Consider the following 26,533-nt stretch of genomic DNA (forward strand, 5'->3'; position numbering starts at 1 on the left):
TCTCACCATCAGTGCCCGCAGACGGCCACGGAGTACTGCAGGTAGCCTCGCTCGGGACCTTACCGCAGCCACTGGAACAGTTGTCTCCAGACACACAGCATACAGACGACTGAACAGACACGGTTTATTCGCCCGGAGACCTGCAAGTTGCATTCCACTGACCCCTGGTCACAGGAGAGCCCGTAAAGTCTGGTGTCGAGAACACAGTACATGGTCATTGGAACAGTGGTCCCAGGTTATGCTCACAGACGAGTCCAGGTGTAGTCTGAACAGTGATTCTCACCGGGTTTTCATGTGGTGTGAACCAGGAACCAGATACCAACCCCTTAATGTCCTTTAAGGGGGCCTGTATGGAGGTTGTGGTTTGATGGTGTGGGGTGGGATTATGATTGGTGCACGTAAACCCCTGCATGTCTTTGACAGAGGAACTGTAACAGGTCAGGTGTATCGGGACGTCATTTTGCACCAGTATGTCCGCCTTTTCAGGGGTGCTGTGTGTCCCACCTTCCTCCTGATGGATGATAACGCACGGCCCCACCGAGCTGCCATCGTGGAGGAGTACCTTGAAACAGAAGGTATCAGGCGAATGGAGTGGCCTGCCTGTTCTCCAGACCTAAACCCCATCGAGCACGTCTGGGATGCTCTCGGTCGACGTATCGCTGCACGTCTTCAAACCCCTACGACACTTCGGGAGCTCCGACAGGCACTGGTGCAAGAATGGGAGGCTATACCCCAGCAGCTGCTCGACCACCTGATCCAGAGTATGCCAACCCGTTGTGCGGCCTGTGTACGTGTGCACGGTGATCATATCCCATACTGATGTCGGGGTACATGCGCAGGAAACGGTGGCGTTTTGTAGCACATGTGTCTCGGGACGGTTTTCTCAACTTATCACCAATACCGTGGACTTACAGATGTGTGTCGTGTGTGTTCCCTATGTGGCTATGCTATTAGCACAAGTTTTGTGTAGTGCCACGTTGTGTGGCACCACATTCTGCAATTATTCTTAATTTATGAGCACGAGTGTACATCACTTAAATTTTGTTCTAGAAACTTTCTAAGAAGGTCTTAACAGAGTAATCTGTGTGTTTCTTAAAGTGCCTGCCAGTTCATTTCTTTCAGCACACTCTCACATATGTTGAACACACCAGTGACCACTTGTGCTGCCCTTCTTTGTATCCTTTCTATATCTGCTGTCAGTTTTACTTGGTATGGGTCCCACACACCTGAGCAATATTATAGGATGGACCACATGAGTGTTTTGTATGCAGTCTCCTTTGTAGACGGATTGCACTTCTCTAGTATTCCACCCATGAACCGAAGTCTGCCACTTGTTTTACTTACAACTGAATCAATGACTAACTCTCATAACTCTAAAAATTGTTATAGCCAGGCATTTGTACGAGTGGACCTATTCCAGCTGTGACTCACTGATGATATAGTGATAGGATGCTCTGTCTTTTCGTTTTGTGATGTGCACAAGTTTACATTTCTGAACACTGATAGCAAGTTGCTGATCTCTGAGTCATTTTGAAATCTTATCAAGTTCTGAAAGAATATTTGTGCAACATTTCTCTGACATACTTCATTATGGATAACTGTGTCATTTGCAAAAAGCCTGAAGTTAATATTAACACTGCCAGCAAGTTCATTAATATACATTATGGACAGCCCAAGTCCCGACACACTTCGCGGGGACTGTCTTGAAGTTACTTCTACATCTTCCACTGACTCTCCATCCACGATAACAACTGCATGCTCAATCTAGTATTTCTTTGACATCAGATTTAAAAAACAATGAAAATTATGCAGGTAAGTAGAAAAAAGTGTGTAGGGTATGGAAAAAAAAAACATTTTTAATAGTATTTACAATATCTTCCTTCTTATTAAAAATGCACTTTATTTAAAAAATACCTCTTGCATATAGAGAAGGGATCTAAAGCCATCGGCACACGGACCATGCTGTCGAAGGTCAACGTTGGGCATGTTGAGTTCAACGTGCTGCTGAACACTCATAAACGATGCGACTTGTGCATACGGTACATGGGCTCCAATGTGGTATACGCGATCACAACGCACTCCAGTAGCAGTTGCGGGATGTTTCTAGTTCATAAATAACACTGTTTACTAAAGGGGCGTGCATAAAATTTCCACGTTAGCTATATATTTAAGCACAAATTTCCTCCATTGTCCATACGCTAGTCACGTCGTTCTATATGTAATATACACAAATAGAGGCTTCAATATCCATGTACACGTTTTAAGATGAAAAGGAAAGTACCACATCCAATCAGTAAGGACACAGGGTTATAAAATTTCCATTACTAACAGTGCGATACAAATTTGCAGTAGTTCTCCACATAATATAAACATTATTTCATCATTCCCCCATTTTAGTACAACCTAAAGATCACTTTTACTTGATCACTGTTCCTACCCAGTAGCAGAATCTTTGCAACATGTGAATTACAAACGTATAAAGATATTTTGCTCCTTTTTCTTTCAGAAGTAGCACAAGCTGTCCTGCAGATTAAGCCAATCGAACAAACTCACTACGAACTTATATTTACATAACATCAAATATTATAGTATATACTTATATTAAACTAATAGAACAGCATAAGAACCTATTAAAAACACGAATGTTAGGAAAAAAATTTTGATGTGAGACGCGAACCGCCGCCATAACAAGCATCTCGTACAGAATCAGTAATGCTACTCACTACGCTTTTTTAAATGTTTAATCTCATTTTGTTCGACATTGTTCGTTGCATTTGCTTGGGGCAGACATCCAAGACACCCGTTCAAGTTTATCAATGATCCATTTACTCAGTTTTTTTATTGCAGAGGGCATAACCATCCGACCGAACACACTTAGCCACCACTAAACCGCTGACAAATGTTTGTTACCCAATTCTAACATGTTGCCACTTGCTAAAAGCTTTAATCATAGCTACGTTTAATCGAAATGTAATTATAACAAATTGTAACCAGAACAATGCATTTTTTGTGGATCCTCAATGTGTCGTTGCCTTCAAATGCCATACTCTCATAATATGCAAGTTACAATAATTCTTTTGCCACGAATATGATGTTTCTCATTTTTTATTGCAACAAATCGCACAGTAAACAATGGGTTTTCGAGTTATTCTCAATTTGCTGGTGCTCAGAAATGGCATATATACATATAGGCTTGAAATGAATGCCAATATGGCACCTCACAACTCCGTGCTGAAGGGAGATGGCATGCATGTGATGTAGGTGGCGCTGTGCCACCTGATTGGTCAACGCTCAGAATATCTGACATCTTAGATATTGCTCTGCACCTTCAAAAAGAGTCTCAAACGTGCTACTCCACAATGTGATGTCAGATACTTGGCACGCTCAATGTTCGGATGCGCCGTCCATGTTCCAACGGCTTAACGCCACTCAGCAGGAACATTAAATCCTGCAAGTGTCGTTAGAGAGACTGATGTATACCATGAACTGCATAAAACGGGTAAGGATTCAACTTTGTTGCTGTCAAAGAAACTGCAGTGCCAGACAGTGATTCTGATTACTTTCAGAGAGTTCTGTGGGAATATTTCACCACTTAAACTGTTTTCTAGACTGTCACATAGTTCAGATGTGTGATTCGTATTTTCCCTAGGATTGTAAACAGAAACAAAACACCATTTAATTTGTTGATTGTCCTGTCGGACTAGGGAACGATAGGGAAGGGAGTCGGCCATGCCCTTTCAAAGGAACCATCCCAGCATTTGCCTGATATGATTTCGGCACATCACGTAAAACCTAAATCAGGATGACTGGACGCAGGTTTGAACCGTCATCCTTCCGAATGCAAGTCCAGTGTGCTAACTGCTGCACCAGATAACTCGGTGCCATTTAATTGAAAGATTTATTGGAACAGGTACAGGAAGTACTGAGCTATTTTTCAACTTACTCACCACCAGTATTCAGACATTCCTCAGACCGTGTGGCAAATTTTTGTATCTCTGTGTCACAAAAGTCTACCACCTGGGATTGGGACCGCTGTATGACAACCATCTCTGTCGATCTGTCAACCTGAAAATGCTGACTCCAGCCAGACAGGAATTTCTTGAGGTTCGGGAACGGATGAAAGTCATTGGGAGTGAGGTACGTGCTGTAGGATGGACGATCTAACATTCTCCCCCCTTCCCCAACAGAGTGTTTTCAGCAGCTCTGTTATCAGTTGAGCCGTATGCGGCTCAGCGTTATCATGCAGCAAGACAAAACTGGCACTTTGCCTCATGCAGTGCTTGTTTTGAACAGTCACTTGCGTTCATACCTACCTGGTGCACAATTTCTAGAATAACAGGTGCTACGTGACAATGCGCCATGACAATTTCGTGGAACAGGGAGCAGCACATCCGTGGGAACCGAGTGGCAAGTTCCATGTTTGTGAAGTGACAATTCTCCATTATGGGTTCCCACACAAGCTAAAAAGAGGTCATGTGTAATTACTGACAGCCTCCTACTGCGTTATCCTTTGTGAACATTGTGGCAACCTGCCGCAAAGTCTCTGCACCAGCAATGCACTACCTGCTTGGTTGTGATGACAAATCAATAGATATGGACACGGCTGAGAATTTCAAAAAGCACTATGTTCCGACCATTCAAAACCTTCATCATCAACAACATTTCGCACACGGTGGGAGCTGAAATACAAGCCTCCATTTTCAACCACTGCCACAAAGCTACGGAAACTTCGGGAAGTTCCATTAGCACATGTACCGTCGTGTGTCACTATTCTATCCTGTACATGTAGTCCAATATACAGTTAGCTAGCTGTGGGTGAGGGGGGAAGCTCACTTTATGGTCACGTCTCATACAACCAGACCGACATATCTCACAGACAGTGGTGGCTACATGGCTACACAGACAACATCAGAGGAGGAAATCTAGAAACTTACAGGAAGCTCTTGAGAGATGGTAAGGAATCCTGAAGTGAGTGCTTTGTGACAAGCAGTCAACAGTCACAAATGAATGTTTGCTTTCTTACCGACACAAGTAACTTAGCATCATACAGCAATAACTTAACATGCACAGCAAATGATGGCCACAGTTTTCTTCTTCTTCTTCTTCTTCTTCATAAACAACTGAGGTCATACACGCCAATATCATAACCTTACTGACTGCCACAGTTTTCTTTTTTTTCCTTCACAAACAACCGAGGTGATACACACCAATGTCATAACCTTAGAACACCGATATGTAAAATAAGTGACTGTATGCTACACTCAATCAACGGAAGAAGAGAGAGCTAAAAACAAGGGCTTCCCCTTGGAGAAAGGTGCACAAAATACTCCATAGAGACCGCGGAGGTCCCTAACCAAAGATTAAATGTCGTTCACCGTATTGCTGCAAAGGATAAAAAGTAAAACCTAATTGACAGCATGCACATCGTTCACTAAAGTGGCTGATAACTCAGACAACAAACACAAGCGGGTGGGGGGGAAAAAAAAGGGGGGGGGGCACGTGGGCATGTCAGGAAATGGCGAACCGTCAAAGGTTAATGACAATGAACACAAAGTGTTGGGGTTTCACCACATAATAAGTGAATAAATGGCGATGGCTAAAAAGACAGTGTCCTACACGCAATCTAGCTAAAATGATCTCCTCGTGACAGAGAGACTCTGACGGGCACTGAGAGAATCTGACCATACACCTGATAGAGGACGAAGAGCTCTGCTATAATTATTGAACAGTGTTCTGTAACCCAACACCAAAAATGAAAGTGTTACAGGTGAAGGCACACCCAACACCAGTCGGTCAGTCTTAAAGCCATCAGAGTACAAGAAGGTGCTATCGCTAAGTTGCACGTGAAGGTTGAAAAACTTAGAGCAATAGATCGAATCTGGAGTACTTTCCTTAGGAAGTGAATGAAGTCCAAGATGAACAGGGGCTGCTGCCCGAAGCCACGGTGGTGAAGAGTTCACACCCATCAAAAAAAAATGGCAGTAGCACAAAGTTAAACTGCCGGAGCAATAGCTGAAAGTGAACTCTGAGAAGTAACAGAGAAGAACGATGTGCCCCGTACTTGCAGTCAAGAGCGTCATCGAAAAAGGGGGGCACAGGATGGGTGGCGAGGCATGTAAGACAAACGGCATACTCATCCGCTGAGAAGGGTATCACATGGTTTGACAGTAGCAATTTGGAAGTTTGTGCGTAGAGACTCTCAATCGGGCTACTGTAAAAGACACCAGTTGCCAAATGGATTCCATGTTGGTACATTGTATTAAGACTGCATAAGATGGACAGAAGTCCAGAAGAATAAACAAAACACTCATACTCTAGTTTTGAATAGAGAAAGGATCAGTATAAAAGGAGGAGGGTGGTTCAATCTGCTCCCCAGGAAGCACCACGTAGGACATTGAGGGACTAGGTACAGTGTGCAGTCAGGTAAGGCATGTGGGGAGACCATGAAAGTTTCCTATCAAGCATGAGCACCAGGAATTTCATAGTATCAGCATAGGGAAAAGCAACAGGTCCAAGATATAAAGACAGTGGATGAAACCCATTGCACTGCCAGAAACAAATGATTTTGTCAGTACAAAAGTGAAAGTCATTATCGATGCTCCACGAGTGAAAACAATTGGGACATCGCTGAAAATGCTGTTCAAGGAGACAAGTCAATGGAAAACTGCAATAGATCACAAAGCTGCTGACAAAAAGGGAGCCAGAGATGCCTCTCGGTAGACAGTCCATAACAGGGTCGATGGCTGCAGCACAGAGGAGCTCATGACGGATCCCTGAGGCACCGCATTCTCCTGGATAAACGTGTCCGATAAAGCAGAACCAACACATACCTTGAACACCCTGTCTTTTAAAAATTCCTTAACAAAATGGGGCAGGCAGCCTCAAAGACGCACAGAGGATACCAGTCCTTCAGCATGTGTCATAAGCTTCCTCCAAATCAAAAGAACACGGGTACACTCAGGTGTTTCTGCAGGAAACTATTCATGACACGAGTTGGCGAGATGGTCACCTGCAGAGTGGCACACACTACATCTACACTCTGCATCGATTAGTAGATTGTGAGACTTGAGCCACGATACCAGCCAGCCACGAATCATATGTTCCATCACCTTGCAAGCACAGAAGGAGAGAGAAATGCGGTGGTAGGTAAAAGGACTAGGATGAGGTGACAGCATGGTCAAGCTCCCTCATAGTAAAGGTGACACTGTAGAATTCACGATTCTGAGAAGAGATGGGTATCACCTCAGCCTTCTCTACTCGTTTCCAACGGAGGAAGGCAAGATGATAGTGGATGGAGCTTGAAATCTCTGCAAAATAAGGCCAAAGGTGTTTGAGATAGCATTAGGGTTCACAATGACATCAATGCTACAGTCACGCCAGAAATCAGGTAATAAAACTCGGTCCCAGAGAACTGACAGAGGTTGTTCCAGATGACAGAAGAGGTTGCGAAACTGCTGAAAGATCTAGCAAATGAAATTAAGCAAGCTTCTTTGCTACACCAAAGAATGCAACATCACTGGGCATGCAACTGTGTTCAATGAACACACTTCTGCATGCGAGCAATGTCGCGGTACACCTCAGTCCACCACGGTACGGGGACATAGCGTGGTGGCGTTGATTGAGAAGGTCAGCCCTGAGGGAACCTCTCAGACATGTTCTCGAAGAGTTCCAATGGGGATGGTGGCTGCTTAAGTTACTGAGCAGCAGAAAGGGTGAGGGGGATGACCAATAAGCCCTGGTAACAGTGAATAATGAAATCATGTAGTCACTACAAAAAGGAAAGGTGAAAGGAGGAAGGGAAACACGGGCTGCAACAGCTTGCAGTCTGCCGTGAAATTACACGGTTTGTCTATAGACATCATCCCAAATGAACAGTATGATTCTCCACCAGATGGAATGCTGTCCACAGGAGGGGGGGGGGGGGGGCAGTGGCGGCAAGGGTGGGAGGTGTGTTTGTAGGTCAAAGCAGACCAGAAGAAAACACAAAAGTGGAAAAGAGCTGGATACTGCAATTGATTCCAAGAGCAGCTGTAATTCCTTGTTGGATCGAAAGCCGTGAGCATTCCATTGAGGAGAGTCACAATGCGACATGGAAACAATGGAACAAATGTAGGGCAGCCACCTCGGCAGTTCCCCAAGTACCAACCTTCGAAGGCTCGCGCTACAGGCACACAGAGGCTGGAGGATCCTGTTCCACGAAATCTACAGAGGCATTGGCATTCTTCCTCAGGTGAGGGTACTACACAGTGACACTGTTCAAGAGGATCTCCAAGTCGAGGGAGGAGAAGACCATTTGACTCTGTTCAATTTATTAGAGCCTTTACAGTCAGCAGACAGAGACTCAGATGTTTGTTGGCTGGAAGGATGTAAAAGGTCTTCCTTTTTGGCCTGGCGGTTGTGTAGCAGGTGATTTCGCCATGGGGAGGTGGAGTGAGGGGTGCGCAAGATTTGGTGGCTTGCTTAGCAGCCATAGGAGAAGAAGACAGGGATACTGGGCAATTGGGTGTTGCCAAGTCTGCACGGTCATGTCCTTTATGGAGCAAGAATGATACTACCAGTGCCAGATGGTAAAATGCAGAGTTTTCGACTGGCCAACAACCTTCGAGCGACAGAGTAAGGTACTTTTACCTTCACCCAAATCCCCTGGACAGCCCACTCACCGAGATATATGGGACTCTCACGGGATGAGGTGGCACCGTTGCCATTACAATTGATACAGTGGGGAGAAGGAGGTGGGTAACTGGCCTCATGAGCATCTCCACCACACGTAACACACTTGGCCATGTTTTGACAGGATACACAAGTGTGGTTATAATGTTGGTGCTGCTAGCAATGGATTGTGTTCGGAAAGTCCAATCAGAGCTTGGTGACTTCATAGCCTGCCCTGAATTTCGATGGAAGCAGTATTCAGTCAAATGTGAGAAAAAAAAAAAAAGTGTGTGTAGGCCCCAAGTTTTCATGAACCTTTTTCCATTACTCAACGGACCGCAGTGACGCCCTGATCAGAGGTAATGTTGGATTTCCTCCTTGGTCAGACCACCAAGCAGCCGAGTGTAAATAATGCCACATGAAGAATTCAGCATACGGTAGACCTTGACACGAATAGGAGAGCCGTGGAGTAGTGAAGCTGTAAGCAGTTGGTGGGCTTGAAAATCACAGTTGGTCTCTACAATTCCCATTATGTAAGCAAGAACAGGACTTCACAGGGATACAGTTATATCAACAACTTTCTAAATAATAAATGGATTAACTGTAGCAAAAGACTGGTGTTCTTCAGTATGTGAAACCACGAGGAACCAAGGTGCAGCAGGGAGAGTTGCTGAATCTTCAGCCTCATTCCATTTGCATTTAGTAGACAGACTACATTTACATCTACATTTATACTCCGCAAGCCACCCAAAGGTGTGTGGCGGACTGAGATGAGAATGAATGGCTCACTGCCAAAAACAAAAACCCACAACTTCCAGTGTCTCCAATGGCGTGCGACTTCCAACTGGGGGCCACCGCCGAGAGGATCTCACCTGCATTTCGTGATTGTTCGTGGCGCATGAGCTCTGGACAGAGGGACCAATTAGCAATTGTGAAGATAATAGCTCATGCAATCACCCCTCTTCAGTGCAGCCCATACAGGGGGTACGTGCGAGTCGTACCTGTCGACCAGGGATTGGGAATTACACGTTACACAGTCACCCGTTATGCATCAAAACACGTGGGCCAGCATTCAGAAGCACACAGGGGGGGGGAAGAAGAAACAAACAGAAACCTGAAATGCTGAAGCACAGGTCAGGAGGAGATGGAGAATGAAGAAAGAAAGAAAAACAGACAAGGGACTGTTCCGATGCTGGCCTATCAAAAGTTCCCCTAGGGAAGGGAAAAAGAACAACAGTAGGATAGATGTGCAGCTTGGAAAGGGAAGAGGTGTTGCAAAGGCTGTGGCCCTGCGATAGCCAAGCAGAAATTCACCGAAGAGTGATCCCTTGCGGCAGGAGGGGGGGCACCCAGAATTGTTTGTGTATATGTTGTTACTAGGTCTGGCAAAGTATACAAAGTATGTGAACAGTGTGTCAGATGTTGAGTGATCACTCAAGTACTTTGAAATGCTGAGTACTCACACGAGACCGCATTATTTGCACCTGATAAGAATTTGGGAGGAAGCTCATTACGGTCCTCCATCTATTCGATTCACCGAATCGTGAAATATCCAGATTTGTGGGACATTCTCATGTGATAGTGGCCAGATGTCGGACTGCACGGGAACTTGAGGTCGGGCATACTTGTCGTCAAGGTTGCAGTCTGACCACCGCGAGGAAAGATCGCCACATTGTGCCCGGAGCACACTCTGACGCCTTCACATCTACACCTGGTATCGACGAAAAACGAACAGACTTTCTGCATCATCCTATACTATCGGTCAGGACCAGCAGCAGCCGACTGCAGAATTACATTCCACACGTAGGTGGTTGTTAACACCACGATACAAATGGTCACATTTGGGAGTCGTGCTGCAACCGGGAAGCACAGAGCTGACAAACAGTGCCGCCTCGTGTTCCGCAATGCTCCTCGTTACCCTACGTGACCACCTCCAGTGATTACAGTGCTGATCTCGGGGTAGGTCCCAATATCTTTCAAGATTTTGGAGAAGCACAGCAGTGTAACTTCTGATGTCACGGTGTGGTGAGCCATCAGGTATGACTGCAGGTTACCTGTGGTAGTGAGTGGTGGAACTCTGATGGCACCTCTGTACATTGCGGAAACCTGTATCCTTATGTGTTATGTCTCTTAGGCTGGTATTAAACTATCATATTTCGTTGAGAAAGAAATATGATCAAACACTCATCAATTTTGTTTGACAAAGGTATTTGACATGGCACTAAAAAGGGGTATTACATTGTCATCATAAGATGATGAACAACAACAACTTGTTACTATGTGCTGCAGTTGCTTGTATCACAATTCCATTGTCTGTGCATTTGGAAAAGAAGTGACAGAAAAAAAAAGGAAACATACTCCGGTGAAGCCATGAGTTTTACACTGAGATAGTAAAAGCATTCGGCAAAATTTTTTATGAGAGCTGGAAGTGGAGGACATCAAGTCTTATATACATTACTTATGAAAGGATGAAAGTGTGTTTCAGTATTTGCTCAGTACAGTGGCTCTTTGTATTACAAATCAGAAAACTCAGTTCAGAAATGCTGCAGGTGCACAAGACTCGTTGACTGTAACACTGTCATTCCTTGCTACAGGAGAGAGCTATTCTAGCCTACAACAAAGCACTCCAATACCGCAGAGCACATTAACTAAAATAATTCAAGAAATGTGTGAAGCGGTTTATAAAGCAATAAAAGAGGCTTAAGGTAAATAAATGTTCCGTACACACAATACGGGCAATAACAGCTATTTTTATTTTTAAATAATTTAATTATAGAATTAGTGTTCCAACAACTACAATTTAATAAAAATCATAAAACAGATGAAGCACTTGTTAACTTGTGGCATCCAGAGTTTAAAAATTAAGAAAGTAGAATGGAGAGCTAAGTTTTTTTATTATTATTTTGGAGTGTGGCCAGCTCCTCTACTGTTTGCTGAATAGCTGCCTGGCTGTTTGCAGATGTAGAGGTGGATGGCTGTAGCTGTGATTGTGGATTTGAAGCATATCCTACCTGCCCATTAGCACATTATTAACAGCACTTGTTGGGCCCCTTGCTCACCCCCCCCCCCCCCCCCCCACCCAAGACAAAGTAAGGTTATTAAAAAAGAGTCAACGGAAGACACCAACTGAACTTTGCAGTCACATTTACAAACACACTACAGACGTGAAATAGTTGTAGCGATGCCAGCACTCTGAGCGGTTGTATGTCACACTGCAGTGAACAGAAGATGAACGAGTTTTATGGTCAAATCTAGGGCAAGGCTCTAGATTTGATCATATTTCTTTGACGAAAGGCAATTTGACAACATTCCCTATTACGCTATCAAATTTCTCTGATGCAAATATTTGACATATCAAGTTTGACAAAGAAATACGATAGTGTAATACCGGCCTTATGCCAGTATCAGTGTGTGCATCCAGGTCAGAAAGGGTGCAACCTCATACTGGTAAGTGGGCTAATACTGCCAAGTTCTTTGTAAATTTAATTCAATTTTGTAAACACTGAAATAACACTTCACACCCTCCCGATTTGTGGGGATTCAGTTCTTTTCCTCATCACCTTGCAAGCGATTCACTTTTTTTGAGCAAGCAGAGTATAAACAAAACCAATGGACAACATCTGTAGATTTATAGTGGACACATTATTTTACGTCATTAATTACTATACAAACAACTTTTGGTTGCGAGTATCATTCATCGGCAAGAAGACATAAGGATATGTATCACTCCTCTGGAGTGTTATGTTATCACCAGTGTCTGTATCTGTGTTGTATTCCAATCAGCACTGTCTAAAGCAATCATGGACAAACTTTAGTTACATGTAGGCCCGATTCACATACTTACACAAGGCCACACGGCACCGCATCACGTGGAGTGACAGCAGCACTTCTATCGCAAAACATACGAACTGCAGCATCTGTGTTATTAATGTTTCTGAGGTGACGCAGGGATATGAACAGCACGCTTTCCGAACACACCACATCAAGTCCCCAAAACAAGTGTTTTTGGGAGTACATTGATTTATGTTCATTCCACCATCTAATAATTACATTTATTGACACATCATGAGCAATGTTTATTTACTTCCTACATTTTACAATAACTATCTTAAACTTCCATTGCAAAAATGTGTAGAATTGTTAGTAAAGAAAAAATATCCATGATACATACACAAGTGTAAACATCTGGAAGTGGGAGATAGGTATTTTGAAATGTCTTTATGTAAAAATAACTGTCTATAAAAGAAATTTGTTGCAGCTAATTCATTACAAATTACCATCAATTTAAATGGTTTTGCAGTGCTCTAATACTTCCACAATGAACAAGAGTTATTTACTAATGCTAATTCGAGAAAGTACAGAAAAACAAAAAATATGACAATGAGACAATTAAGTTTGTAACGTCATGAGTCAATACACAATAGCATTTATTGCACTACTTTGCGGTACAGCTCGTAGCTTTGGAGCCGTTGGAGGTGACAAAACAGCCACTTTTATCTTGGCATGACTCATTCGCACCTGTCACTAGCCTAGCCGTGGGAAGTGAGCTCCTAAGAATCTAAATAAACTGTATTAAATTTTATTCAATTTAGTTAAAAGTCAATATACTGCCCTTTGTTATTAAAAAGAAGATTGTGTAAAAATCTCAGCTTTCTAGCTGGCATACCTTCAGAGTTAGAGAAAATTACCTAAAACACCCTAAACCGACGCTTAGAGAATTAAATTCAGCTAGGAACGATGACAGTTTACCTTTTGTTATAATCTGAAAACATAACCAGAACTCTCAATGGGCAGAATTATTTAATTAAGATTTAATTTAAAAACTTTAACTACTTAACATTTTCATAATATAAAAAGCAGACAAAATTATTAGTTGTGTTTAATATTGTTATGGAAGTAAATGAGAGTGAGTGAGAGTGTGTATGTGGAACATACGTTAAATTTCAAGATTAAATTTATGTAATACTTTACATAATCATAGCACGCGAAAGATGTTTGTGCCCACTTCGCTGATGACGTATGTCTAAGTGTACTTGCTTTTGTAAGGGGGCAGCCAGAACAACAGTTGAAAGTTTAGTTTTTTTTCTAAAGTTATTTCAAGATTAGTTTTCTTTTCATTTGGTTTTGTTAAACATTTTATTAATATTTGCATGATGAAGTGATGTAAATGCATCTGTGAATGTTGATTGGCATAAGACGGTTTTAGTGCGAGAAGGAACTCTAAGGATTGTTTTGACTGGCTGGTCATTTTGAACAACCAATCAGAGTTAAGCATTTCCCGCGCATTGCAAGTAGTTATAGGCTGTGGAAGGAGCAGCATTGGAGGAGTCGTCATCTAGCTATTGAACGTGCAGGTCATGTTGGACGCGTGTGAACTTTCTGCCTTTGTAGAATTCCGCGTGGTATGTTTTGTATTCATATCTGGAATATTTGGCGAGCAATTTCTTTAATAGAAATCCACTGAAAAGGCCTGAATGTGAAACTCAGATACAGTAGTGGAGTATTGACTATAAAATCGTGTAATTCTTCGGACTGGACTTAAGTACATTTCTGGCTGCCTTTCTTGTGTACAGGGTTGCATGAATTGTGAACTGGGGACAGTGATGTTCACTAATTACATACGAGCTGGAAAGTGTTTATTTTGAACTTAAAAAATAATAATAAGAAAAGAACTCCTATGCAGAATGTTGACATTTTTCTAAAGAGATGAAGCAACTGCCCTCAACCCGAAATCTGTTATAAGGTATTACAGGATAGCTTGCTACCAGAGTTTACGCGGTCTTCACAAACGTAAGTATTGATGGTGTTTTTCTTCATTGTTGCTTTTAACATCATCTGGACAGTATCTACGTATGCAGAGAAACAGGCTGGTGATCAGACGCTGTACTAAGGTAGGTAGAACTTGTGTAGTGCACAGTACGACGAGAGACAGTGATCAAACGCCCCACTAAACATGCCACACCGCAGGCAGTTCCAGTTGACTAGTAATTGCGAGTAAATTATGATGAGCAGGTCATCTGATTGTTTGAAATTGTGTGTGTTTATGTCCACAAATATCATTATCAAGCATTTTTTTGAATATTTGGCCAAAAATACTTTTGATAACTGACTGTACAGGAATGGATTGTTTCCATAACACTAAATAAATTAAGCCATAATTTCACTATTCATTTTACAAAATTTAAAAGTCTAAATTGCTTGAACTTAGCATATATTGGCAGTATTATACAAAAGTCGACTGGAAAAATGCGAACACCACCCTCAAGTGCTCAATATGCACTGGTGATACAGAGAATATTTTGGATGACATAAATATTTCAAGTATCGACAATATGATAATATTCACTATCAGGCATTCATTATGTTGACACATTGATTATAATAATAAGCATACGAGGGACCCATTAACATTTGTGTGACATTTCTACCATTGCAGATGACAGGCACGACTCATATGTCAAGAGCATTGCACAAAATGGCCAAAACAGTTCAAATCCGTGACAGAGCAGAAAATGCATCCTGAGCAGACTACAATGTGAGCACTTTGCTCTTTCTTCTGGAGGACTGCTCGAAACCAATTATGGGGTTTCACAACCTTTATATTCAGATGCTATAAATGTCGGTTTTTCTTTCTTTCGAGCTATGTTCTGACAGTTATAGGTTCAGTACGGTCTTGTATATGTTGAAATATGCATATATACTGTATTCTTCCAAGGCAGTATCCCATGGGCAAGGAGATTGTGGCTTACTGAAATATTTTCCTTCCACGCTGTCAAACCCTATGTACTCAAATTCTGCTGTGCAAAGAATTTTTTGTCAAGATCAGTGGCCAATTCTCTGTTCCCTGAACGACCAAGTTCCTCATAAGTTTCTATTGACAATATAAGTATCCTGAAGTTAGCACAACTTTTGCAAAACTTTTCTCCATATGCAGTCATTTGGAGTTTTTGGCACCGCACTATAGTATACTGTATATTAAACTTGTCCTCAGGTTCCTGTACAGAGTAATGCTTAAGGACTCAAAAAAATTGAAATTTGTGATAAATGCGAATACAGATTTGAATTCTTCCTCAAGATTCAGAAATGTGAATTTACAAAATAAATGCTTTTCAGAGGAAATTGCATCCAAATTACTTTATTTCAGTTTTCTTTTCCAACCAAGAGAAGAGAGGGAGCTGTGTCATTTTTTCACAAAACAAGTTTTCAGTACTATTGTGTTCTCAGCGCTGTTGCACATCCCTATGCTTGATCCAGATCCAAACAATGGATAAACTATCTCAAAAGTGTGTTAGTAGATGGTGTATGCCGTTTGTGCCAAGCTGCATTACACTCTGGAGCTCCAAAATTTAAAAGATATCACACAAGTTTTCTGTGCACTATCGTTCTACTAGTGAAAAACCTAATGTTGCATTTCTGTTCTTGTGTTTAAAAAAAAAACCTAGTGCCTCAGAATTAATGGAACTTTAAACAATAAGTATCTTCCTGCTATGTTGTGGAAAACTGACATTTTTGAGATCATAGCTGCATACAAAATAAGCATTGATTCTCACAAAGAAGAAAACGGCAACTAGCTGCTGCTAATAACGCTGTTCATTTACATAGATATTCAAACTGACAGGTTCAAGTTTATTTTACATCTATTGTTGTTTAAATTAGTTGTTGCAGAAAAATAACAGCCAACAACTAATCGAAACAACAACTATGATTGTAAACAGCAATAGCATCTAATGTACACCACAACAAATGTTATATAAACATGAACAGCAATCTGAAAATGAACCTGTCAGCTAGAAATTAGCAACAGCACCGTCTGTACAAATAAATAGCATTATTGACAGTGGCTTGTTGCTATTTTCTTCTTTCTAACTTGTATAAACTCTCTCATTGATGAGAACCAGTCAGTTTCCCGGCATGGCACTTTGAACTTTCTTAATGAAGTGTTTACTTTCTAATTTGTCTCACTATTTTTTGTGGTGATGTGGTCACCAGCATAGTCTGCAGCTCGTGGTCTTGCGGTAGCGATCTCGCTTCCCGCACATGGCGTCCTGGGTTCGATTCCCGGCGGGGTCAGAGATTTTCTCTGCCTCGTGATGACTGGGTGTTGTGTGTTCATCATCATTTCATCATCATTGACTCGCAAGTCGCCGAAGTGGCGTCAACTAAGAAGGACTTGCAATATGGCGACCGAACTTCCCCACATAGGGTCTTCCGGTCAACAATGCCAAACGATCATTTCATTTCACCAGCATAATTCTGTGGCATCAGACTACCTTCTCAGTTTTTTTGATACAAATCAGTTAGGAACAAACAGAGATAAATTATTTTTTAATTCTCCTGGCAACTGTCTGATTTGGCGCTTAGAAAGTTTCTCATTTCCACTTTTCAAATAGTCAGTTATTGGTATCATAAAAGGTCTGGGGAAGCCCAATTTGGAAAGAGAATGTGTGTATGAATGTTTTTGCAAAATAAAGAGCTCACCAATGCATGTATGCAGTGACGTATTAGTGCACTCTTAAGTTACACTCTGGTGCCGTCAAAAAATGGGCAGTTGAGCTGTCTATATAAGATAAATGCCATGTACGGCAGTCTACGACTCGCCCATGGACATAGCATATCAGAACAAAGAAATGCGTACACTTTTCTTCTAACTAAAGCTGGAATTTTGCAAAATTGGGGGTACTTTAATGCAACAGTTTTAGGTCGGGGGTTCTGAACTACGGTTGCATTAAGATACTTGTACAGATTGGGCCTGAACTACCTTATTTATGACAATACCATGCTCAGCAAGCAACTGCGCAGTAGCTGTTTTTGTGCCCTCAGCTATGTTTTCCATTGAGCATAGTTTGTTATTTTCTTTCCTTAATTTTAAATGAGTGAAGAGACTAATCCTGATCCACACAGGGTTTGAGTACTAGTCCCACAGCACCAGCAGGGATCAGTGATCATGGGTCATATGAATAAAATGGAGAATGTATTTTATTCTCAGAACTTTGGAGAACATTCTCAGGTTCAAATGAATAAAGCGAGTCAGAGAAATACTTCACCAGAGAATATTCTCAGCTTGAGTAAAAGTTAGGGGAACTGACTCAACACAGAGTACATTGTCTGATTACATATGAATAAATATAATAGAGGGAAACATTCCACGTGGGAAAAATATATATAAAACAGCAAAGATTCAGATAGAAATGCTGCATGAGATCGCTGAGAAGACAGGTCTACAAATATCGTATGAAAAGACAGAACTGATGATACAGGACAAAACAGACCCAACACAGACATTGCAAACTAAATATGGAATAATTAAGAGAGTTCATAAATTTAAGTATCTAGGGGAATGGATTACACCGACAGGGTTACCAAATGTTTCACTACAGGAAAGAGCAATAAAGATGGAAACGGCATACCAGCTATGCCGAAATGTATACAATAAAAAGTCGATCTCCATCAATGCCAAGCTCAGGCACTACAATGCGGTAATAAAACCAGAAAGTTTGTATGCGATTGAATGCATCCCACTGAACAGAAAACGTCTGTTGGAGAAATTGGAAATAAAAGAGAGAAAAATACTGAGAAAGATCTTAGGACCTAAAAAGGATGGACAGGATTATAAATTGCGATCCAATAAAGAGTTATACGAGAAAATTGAAAAACTGACAACATCCTTTAAAAAGAGAAGACTGAGTTTCTATGGGCATGTCAAAAGAATGGCACCAGAAAGAACGGCAAAGAAAATCCTGGAATACATGGAAAGCAGAAAGACACAAATTAACTGGCTGAAAGAAGTAAAAGAAGACATTGCAGAAATGAACATTATACCAGAGACAGTTTACAACAGAATGGAATATAGGAATGCCATCAACAAAATACAGGGATTCAAAGACCGAACGCAATCAAAGAAGACGGGAACAACCTGGTCGCAAGAACGTAAAGAAGCCCACTCAGAAAAAATGAAGAAGTACTGGGAAGAACGCAAGAAAAAGCACAAGAAATGACTGATGCTTAGCGTAGTCCAAAGTTGACTGTAACGAATAATAATAATAATAATAAAAAACAAAGATGCTGTAACTTACCAAACAAGAAAGCGCTGGTTGATAGACACAACAAAAAATACACACACACACACACACACACGCACACACCCACACACACACACACACACACACACACACACACAAATTTCAAGCTTTCGCAACGCAAGGTTGCTTCATCAGGAAAGAGGGAAAGACAAAAGGATGTTGGTTTTAAGGGAGAGGGTAAGGAGTCACTCCAATCCCAGAAGCGGAAAGACTTACCTTAGGGGGAAAAAAAGGACAGGTATAAGGTTTACCTCGATTCTAAGTTCTTGCTCATCGTCTCGCTTGACTTTGTCCCATTTTCTTCCTATTGTAATTTGATGCAACTGAACAAGTTATAAGTTGTCCAAAAGGCAGACAGTTCGCATCACAGGTAGTGGCAGAATTAAGGGAATGTTTAAGGCTGTTGTGGAGAGGGGAGATGTGAGAGAGGAAATGCTGACGTAATCCACAATCGATGTTGTCATCGTGACTTGCAACCTTTAACTTCACTGTACAATTATGATACAACTCCTGCTAGGTTGCAGCAGAAATGGGAAAACAAGACACTCGACACGAATTGTTCCAGACCAACCCGATATGTGACAAAGGGGTCCAGCCACAACCTTTTCTTGTGCCACCTATATCTCAGTCTCATCTTTTTCAGATATTTCTTATGTCCTGTATTCCGCAACAATATCAGTCATCAAACGTTTAAATTCAAACACTGAGTCTCAAAGAATATGCTCGGGCATAGCTGAGGAAAGGTTGCCCATTTCCACCTAGTGAACACTTATTGGCTGGTGACTTGCTAAGTCACCCAATAGCCAGCGGAGCGACCACACCAAGTCACATAAAATGAGCACACGTACAGGATGTATGGATAGGGTGAGCGGCCTTTCAGCGACAGGAGTGCAGGTAGGGGTGAAAGTATTTTCTTGTGCAGACGATGACCTATGACAGAGACATTACATGGAAGCAGAGAAAGGGTTTTGCAATAGCACATTTTAAAGATTTTTGTGTTCAAATCAGACATGATACAGTTGCAACAACTACATACACTACCCATGTATATACACTGCACGACACATTGTAGTTCGTAAACACTGGCAGCAGTGATAGAGGGCATGTATCGAAACTGTAGCACCTGAGATTTCTGTCAAATTTACATTTTACACAATACACAGAAATTCACTGAGCCTACTTCTAATAAGCATGTAACATCAATTGGGGAAGCAAACTCATTTTATCAAATCTCCATTTCTCTCATCAAGCCTAAAATAACACTTTAACAGTGGTGAGCATATGAAGTGCAGCTCATAGGGAAAGCATTAAACAATAACAGCAATGGTGACAAAGTATGTCAAAATATGCTCCCGATTTAACCACTTAGCTGCTGCGATGTTTTAGGTTCAATTCAACATGTCCATCAATTTTTGCTTTTTTTTCTGGGTGAACACAAAGGATGGTCTCTCAAAAACATGTTTTGAATGAATAATTTGTAGTCACAGCACGTAGGAAAACAGCTCTATTACCTTGTACCCACATACCACTTCCAATTTTTTGATGAGTTTTTACTTGCTGTAGTGCTGAGTTTCTTGAAAGGAGGATATAAGATTAACATCAACAAAAGCAAAACGAGGATAATGGAATGTAGTCGAATCAAATAGGGTGATGCTGCGGGAATTAGATTAGGAAATGAGACACTTAAAGTAGTAAAGGAGTTTTGCTATTTGGGGAGCAAAATAACTGATGATGGTCGAAGTAGAGAAGATATAAAATGTAGACTAGCAATGGCAAGGAAAGCGTTTCTGAAGAAGAGAAATTTGTTAACATCAAGTATAGATTTAAGTGTCAGGAAGTTGTTTCTGAAAGTATTTGTATGGAGTGTAGCCATGTATGGAAGTGAAACATGGACGATAAATAGTTTGGACAAGAAGAGAATAGAAGCTTTTGAAATGTGGTGCTACAGAAGAATGCTGAAGATTAAATGGGTAGATCACATAACTAATGAGGAGGTAGTCACAACGTGACTAGAAGAAGGGATCGGTTGGTAGGACATGTTCTGAGGCATCAAGGGATCACCAATTTAGTATTGGAGGGCAGTGTGGAGGGTAAAAATCATAGAGGGAGACCAAGAGATGAATACACTAAGCAGATTCAGAAGGATGTAGGCTGCAGTAGTTACTGGGAGATGAAGAAGCTTGCACAGGATAGAGTAGCATGGTGAGCTGCATCAAACCAGTCCCTGGACTGAAGACCACAACAACAACAACAACAATACTTGCTGTATCACAATTGTGGTTTTTTAAGAACTGATGACATTCATTACCACAAATTATTGGATAAAAATTGTACTGTACATTTAATTTCCTTCTCTTAAACAGATTTTATACAAAGTATTGGAGAGGATTGCAATTTTTAATCATATCTGTCAATAACATGTGCTTTTGCTGACATTTTGGGGGTTTTAACATTTTCCTCAACTTTGCATCGGTTAAGTCTGGACCACATGAAAATATAAAATAGGGGTGTCACTGTATTATTTTATTATTTCACTTTACTGCGACTACTACTACTACTACTACTACTACTACTACTGCTAATACTTTTTTCTACAATCAGTGCTTTTTTAATTTGTTATTTTTAATTTTAATGTATTTTCTTTTTGTGAACAATTTCAATCATGTATGGAGTGTGATAAACTTTTAAATTTATATGTCTAATTATTTACAAAAGTAGATGCTAATATTGCCCAGTATATATGCTAATTTTGCCATAAATAGGTGCTAATTTTCCCAAAACTAGATGCTAATTTACAGGTCTCTAGTAATGCTCCATTTTCAACAACCAGTCACTAACCCTAAACAATGCAGTTCCACCGGGACAGTTGTTTGTTATCAAATATAAGCAGTTTACAAATGTGTACCTCCCACGCAATGCCAATTCAAGACCACTTACAGCCTGAAATATTCATTTCAGACCATCAGTTTCTCATTTCGTGGTACCTAGTTTCAATTCTTTATGGTTTGTGTCATTAGGACCATAAACAGTTGGATCATCCTGTATGTGTTACCTGCCATGTCCACACGCCTTGACAAGGAAGATCACACGCTAGGAGTAAGGACGACAAAGAAGCCAATCCATCTCCTGGAACACAGCAGTGTCACATTTTCTATTCTCGCAGAAGGTGCAACTGGATAACAAAAAAGTCTTCTGTGACAAGATAGGTTCTGTTTGCATGGAGGTGACCACTGTACCAAGCTCACACCTGTTTCATCAGAAGATTTTCCCTGATATCTCAAAGTTGAGATTGCAAGTTTTCCTGAATCAAATTTTGTGGTATGTGAAAGCAAGATTTGCTTTAATTGTTTTTATGGCCACAGAAGACATTTTTCTGAGCTTCTGTGTCGCTAATTAGTGACTATTCCAAGTACCACCAGGATTTATAGTTTTATCAACAAGTCTGTAACTCACAAGCTCTTGCTACCAATTCTGACTGATATGGTGTACTTGAAGAAACTTGTCAACTCTCTCACTTATCGAACTGGCGTCACTGTCAACACAGTATGTGTGTGATTTCTCCTGGGGATGAACAATTTTGCATTATTATTTCCATGATTAATCAAATTTCTGGCTGGAATTACTCCCTTTGTCAGAAAAGTTCCAGGACAAGTTTTTTAATAGCTCTGTGTACTATGGGACTTAACTTCTGAGGCCATCAGTCCCCTAGAACTTAAACTACTTAAACCTAACTAACCTAAGGACATCACACACATCCATGCCCGAGGCAGGATTCAAACCTGCGACCGTGGCGGTCGCGCGGTTCCAGAACCGCTCAGCCACCCCGGCTGGCAAGGTTTTTTTTTTTTTTTTAATTAATTAATTAATTTATTTTTTAATAGAAAACCGAAAACCGCACGTACCAAGTAATGATTGTAGATCCCACCAAAATAGCCCCCAAGGCTATTTACATACAGATGCCAATGTTTTTGGACATCTCAGAAGCAAGCAGAGAAATTTTTAGCTGTGATGCTTGTGAGCTCATTTGTCATAGCCTGACGGATATCTGTGATATCTTGATTTAGCTTTCCTTTCGGTCACCTTTTCACCCCCAAAAACAAGAAAAAAATCGCAAGGCGAGAGGTCGGGCAAATACGTTGGGTGTGGCATGGTAGTAACAGAATGTCTGGCCAGGTACTTGGTAAGACACAAAGCAATATGGGGCCTTGCATTGTCACACAGTAAGAAACGGTCCTGAGAAAGCCACATATCAGGGCGGCAATGTCGTATTGCCCGTTGCAAAAGTTTCAAGAATTATATGTAAGAAGTTTGGTTTATTTCTTGACCTGGAGGAGCATACTCATGGTGAACCAATCCTTTACTATCAAAGAATGTGATCAAGATTGTCTTTGTTCTCAATGGTTGTCATATGACTTTTTTAAAGGCTGGTGATCCAGAAATCCACCACTTCGCGTGAGGGTCATATTGGTAGCATGAACTTTCATCCCCAGCAATAGTCTTTGACAGAAATGTGGGATCGCATCTGGCTCTCTCCAGCAGTTCAGCGGAAAGTCTTCGTCTTTTCTCTTTCTGTTTGTCTATTAGTGTGTGAGGGACAAGTTTTGCATTAAGTTTCCACTTCCCTAAATCTTAGCATAAAATGTTGTGACACACATCACAATTCAAATTAAGTTCTTTTGATACTGCACGCACAGTTACATGACAGTCTTCTTGGAATAACTGCCTTCCATGCTCCACATTTGCATTGGAGACAGGTGACCAGTTCTGGGATCGCCTCGCACTGAATCTCTGCCTTCACAAGATCTTTTGTGCCACTCAAAAATACAACTTCTTGAAAGTGCCTCACCCTCATATGCTTGCTGAATCATTGCCCACATTTCACTAAGGGTTTTCCCGAGCCCGATGCAGAACTTAAATGTTCATTCTTTGCTCACAATCAGCATCCACTGTGTCACTGTGACTATTGTGCCAAGAACCCAAAGAGTGTTTTGCTAAGCACAGCCCTGCCACCAAGTGAGTTTGAACAGAAACACGACTAAGGTCATTTAGAGGACGCGCAGGTACCAGATAACATAAAAATTCATTGTTCCTTTTTAGTATTTAGCACTCCTTCAGGCCACGAGTGGCCTACTGGGACAATCCGACCGCTGTGTCATCCTCGTAGGAGGATGCGGATAGGAGGGGCGTGGGGTCAGCACACCGCTCTCCCGGTCGTTATGACGGTATTCTTGACCGAAGCCGCTACTAATCGTTCGAGTAGCTTCTCAATTGGCATCACGAGGCTGAGTGCACCCCGAAAAATGGCAACAGTGCATGGCGGCTGGATGCTCACCCATCCAAGTACTGGTCAAGCCCGACAGTGCTTAACTTCGGTGATCTCACGGGAACCGGTGTATCCACTGCGGCAAGGCCGTCGTCTTCCTTTTTAGTATTGTAAATTCAGAAATAATAAGACTTGTCCTGGAACTTTTCTGACAAAGGGAATATTTATTTCGGTTTTTAGCAGATCTTCCTGATCCGCAGCTCAGGGGAGAGGTCTACCATTAAAAAGGGCCACGCAAAGTACCTCGACCTAAAAAGGTAACTACATTTTTTAAAAGAGAATTTTTTGCTCTTTACCTAGAGCGCACAGTGTCTGACGACTTCCCCACTGCCTGGCAGACCCGGACTCACCATGTGGATGCGGCCGATTATCCGCTGCACTCCTACACCCTTGGCGACGCCAGCCCAGCGCGTGTCCACCAGCCGCATTATGTTGCAACGCTCTGCGCACGCGGCTGACATTATCGTCGTCTGTGCACCTGTTGGCACGGCAGCAAGAAATCACTGTCAGAAGGGCCATAAACGATTTTTTCTTCGAAATTTGAGAGTGTGAAAGAGCAATGTCAAAGACAATAACAGAATGACAACGTAAAATTGAAATATAAAATAATGGACTAATGCCAAACATTCTCTGGCTAAACTGCTGATTATAAATCTATTAAAATACGTCTTCCAACTTCTTTCCAATAAAAATACAGAGAAAGTAGGATATTCAGTGACCCATTATACTTCTGGATTCAAAACTGAAGTACGAGGCACTCACACAGATCTTGAGCACTAAATTATCATGGATGATTCAGTCACTACACAGATTAGAACACGTATCAGCACGTATCAGTTACATTCTATTTTCATACTATGCTTTCTTCCACTCTCTCATGACATATGAGGTAACTGTCCCACTGCACAAACAATTTTCATGTGGGGAAGAAACACAGTGAGGATTACAGGCATTAGAAACAGAAGTTCAAGCTGACTACACCTACATACATATTTTGAGCTCAAACATAATAATGACAAGAAATGGTTCAAATGGCTCTGAGCACTATGGGACATCTGTGGTCATCAGTCATTACTTAAACCTAACTAACCTAAGGACTTCACACATATCCATGCATGTGGCAGAATTCGAACCTGTGACCGTAGCGGTCACGCGGTTCCAGACTGAAGCGCCTAGAACCGCACGGCCACACCGGCTGGCTAATAACGACATCCTCTATGACAACCAGCATGGATCCCGAAAACATTGCTCATGCGAAACACAAATAACAGTTTTCTTTGGATCAAAGCAGTCAGGTAGAAGTAAAATTTCTTGAAACTTCCTGGCAGATTAAAACTGTGTGCCAGTCCGAGACTCAAACTTGGGTCCTTTGCCTTTCACAGACAAGTGCTCTACCAACTGAGCTACCCAAGCACGACTCACGCCCCGTCCTCACGGCCTTACTTCTGCCAGTACCTCGCCTCCTACCTTCCAAACTTAACAGAAACTCTCCTGCGAACCTTTCAGAACTAGCACTCCTGAAAGAAAGGATATTGCGAAGACATGGCTTAGCCAATGCCTAGGGAAGTTTCCAGAATGAGATTTTCACTCTGCACCGGAGTGTGCACTGATATTAAACTTCCTGGCAGATTAAAACTGTGTCCCGGACCGAGACTCGAACTCGGGACCTTTGCCTTTCGCGGGCAAGTGCTCTACCAACTGAGCTACCTAAACACGACTCATGCCCCGTCCTAACAGCTTTAATTCCGCCAGTACCTCGTCTCCTACCTTCCAATCCTCACAGAAGCTCTCCTATGAACCTAGCACTCCTGAAAGAAAGGATATTGCGGACACATGGCTTAGCCAATGCCTGGGGGAGGTTTCCAGAATGAGATTTTCGCTCTGCAGCAGAGTGTGCGCTGATATGAAACTTCCTGGCAGATTAAAACTGTGTGCCGGACCGATCCACCACCAGACTGCACAGTGCCTTGTTGCCAACCTGGATGCACGGCTTAGTGGTGTCTGCGCCACACTCCCATCTGAGTATAATTGGCAGCTCTGTCATTGCACTGTCATTTTATATCGTGTATGCGATACTACTGGAATCTGTAGATGTACGTATCACCATCCAATGACATTTGTCACTGCAGTGTATTTTCTACATATACCATACATTTTTAATGTCTGACAAACAATGTACGGTCATTACATCAACACCAGTCAAACACCATTATTAAAATAATCTGACTTTGATGTACAAAGCAATTTCAAATGTCTGATTACTTTAGAAATGAATTACGGCATTAAGTATTTGATGTTAAGCATGTAAAAGGGAAAAAGTTTAGATAAGTTTACAGAAGTTTACTCACCATATGGTGAGTAGCAATCCACCCTTCTCATAATATTGTCATTATTCCATTTCCACATTTTGATAAAGTTCAAAACTGCTATAATTATCAAACACTGGGTGAATATAATCTGTGTAATTTGTGCCCCGTTTTAA

General features: G+C 41.7%; 1 protein-coding gene across 2 annotated transcripts in view; it reads right to left on the minus strand.

Moving 5' to 3' along the window:
• LOC124553643 (protein DDI1 homolog 2) overlaps positions 1-26,533 on the minus strand; it is a 130,654-nt gene that overhangs the window by 58,584 nt on the left and 45,537 nt on the right. For both annotated transcript variants that reach the window (XM_047127518.1, XM_047127519.1), the window contains exon 4: positions 24,402-24,529. In XM_047127518.1, coding sequence (XP_046983474.1) covers positions 24,402-24,529 — 128 coding nt within the window. The remainder of the gene's footprint in view (positions 1-24,401; positions 24,530-26,533) is intronic.

Source organism: Schistocerca americana, chromosome 11, assembly GCF_021461395.2.
Source record: "Schistocerca americana isolate TAMUIC-IGC-003095 chromosome 11, iqSchAmer2.1, whole genome shotgun sequence".
Lineage (NCBI taxonomy): Eukaryota > Metazoa > Arthropoda > Insecta > Orthoptera > Acrididae > Schistocerca > Schistocerca americana.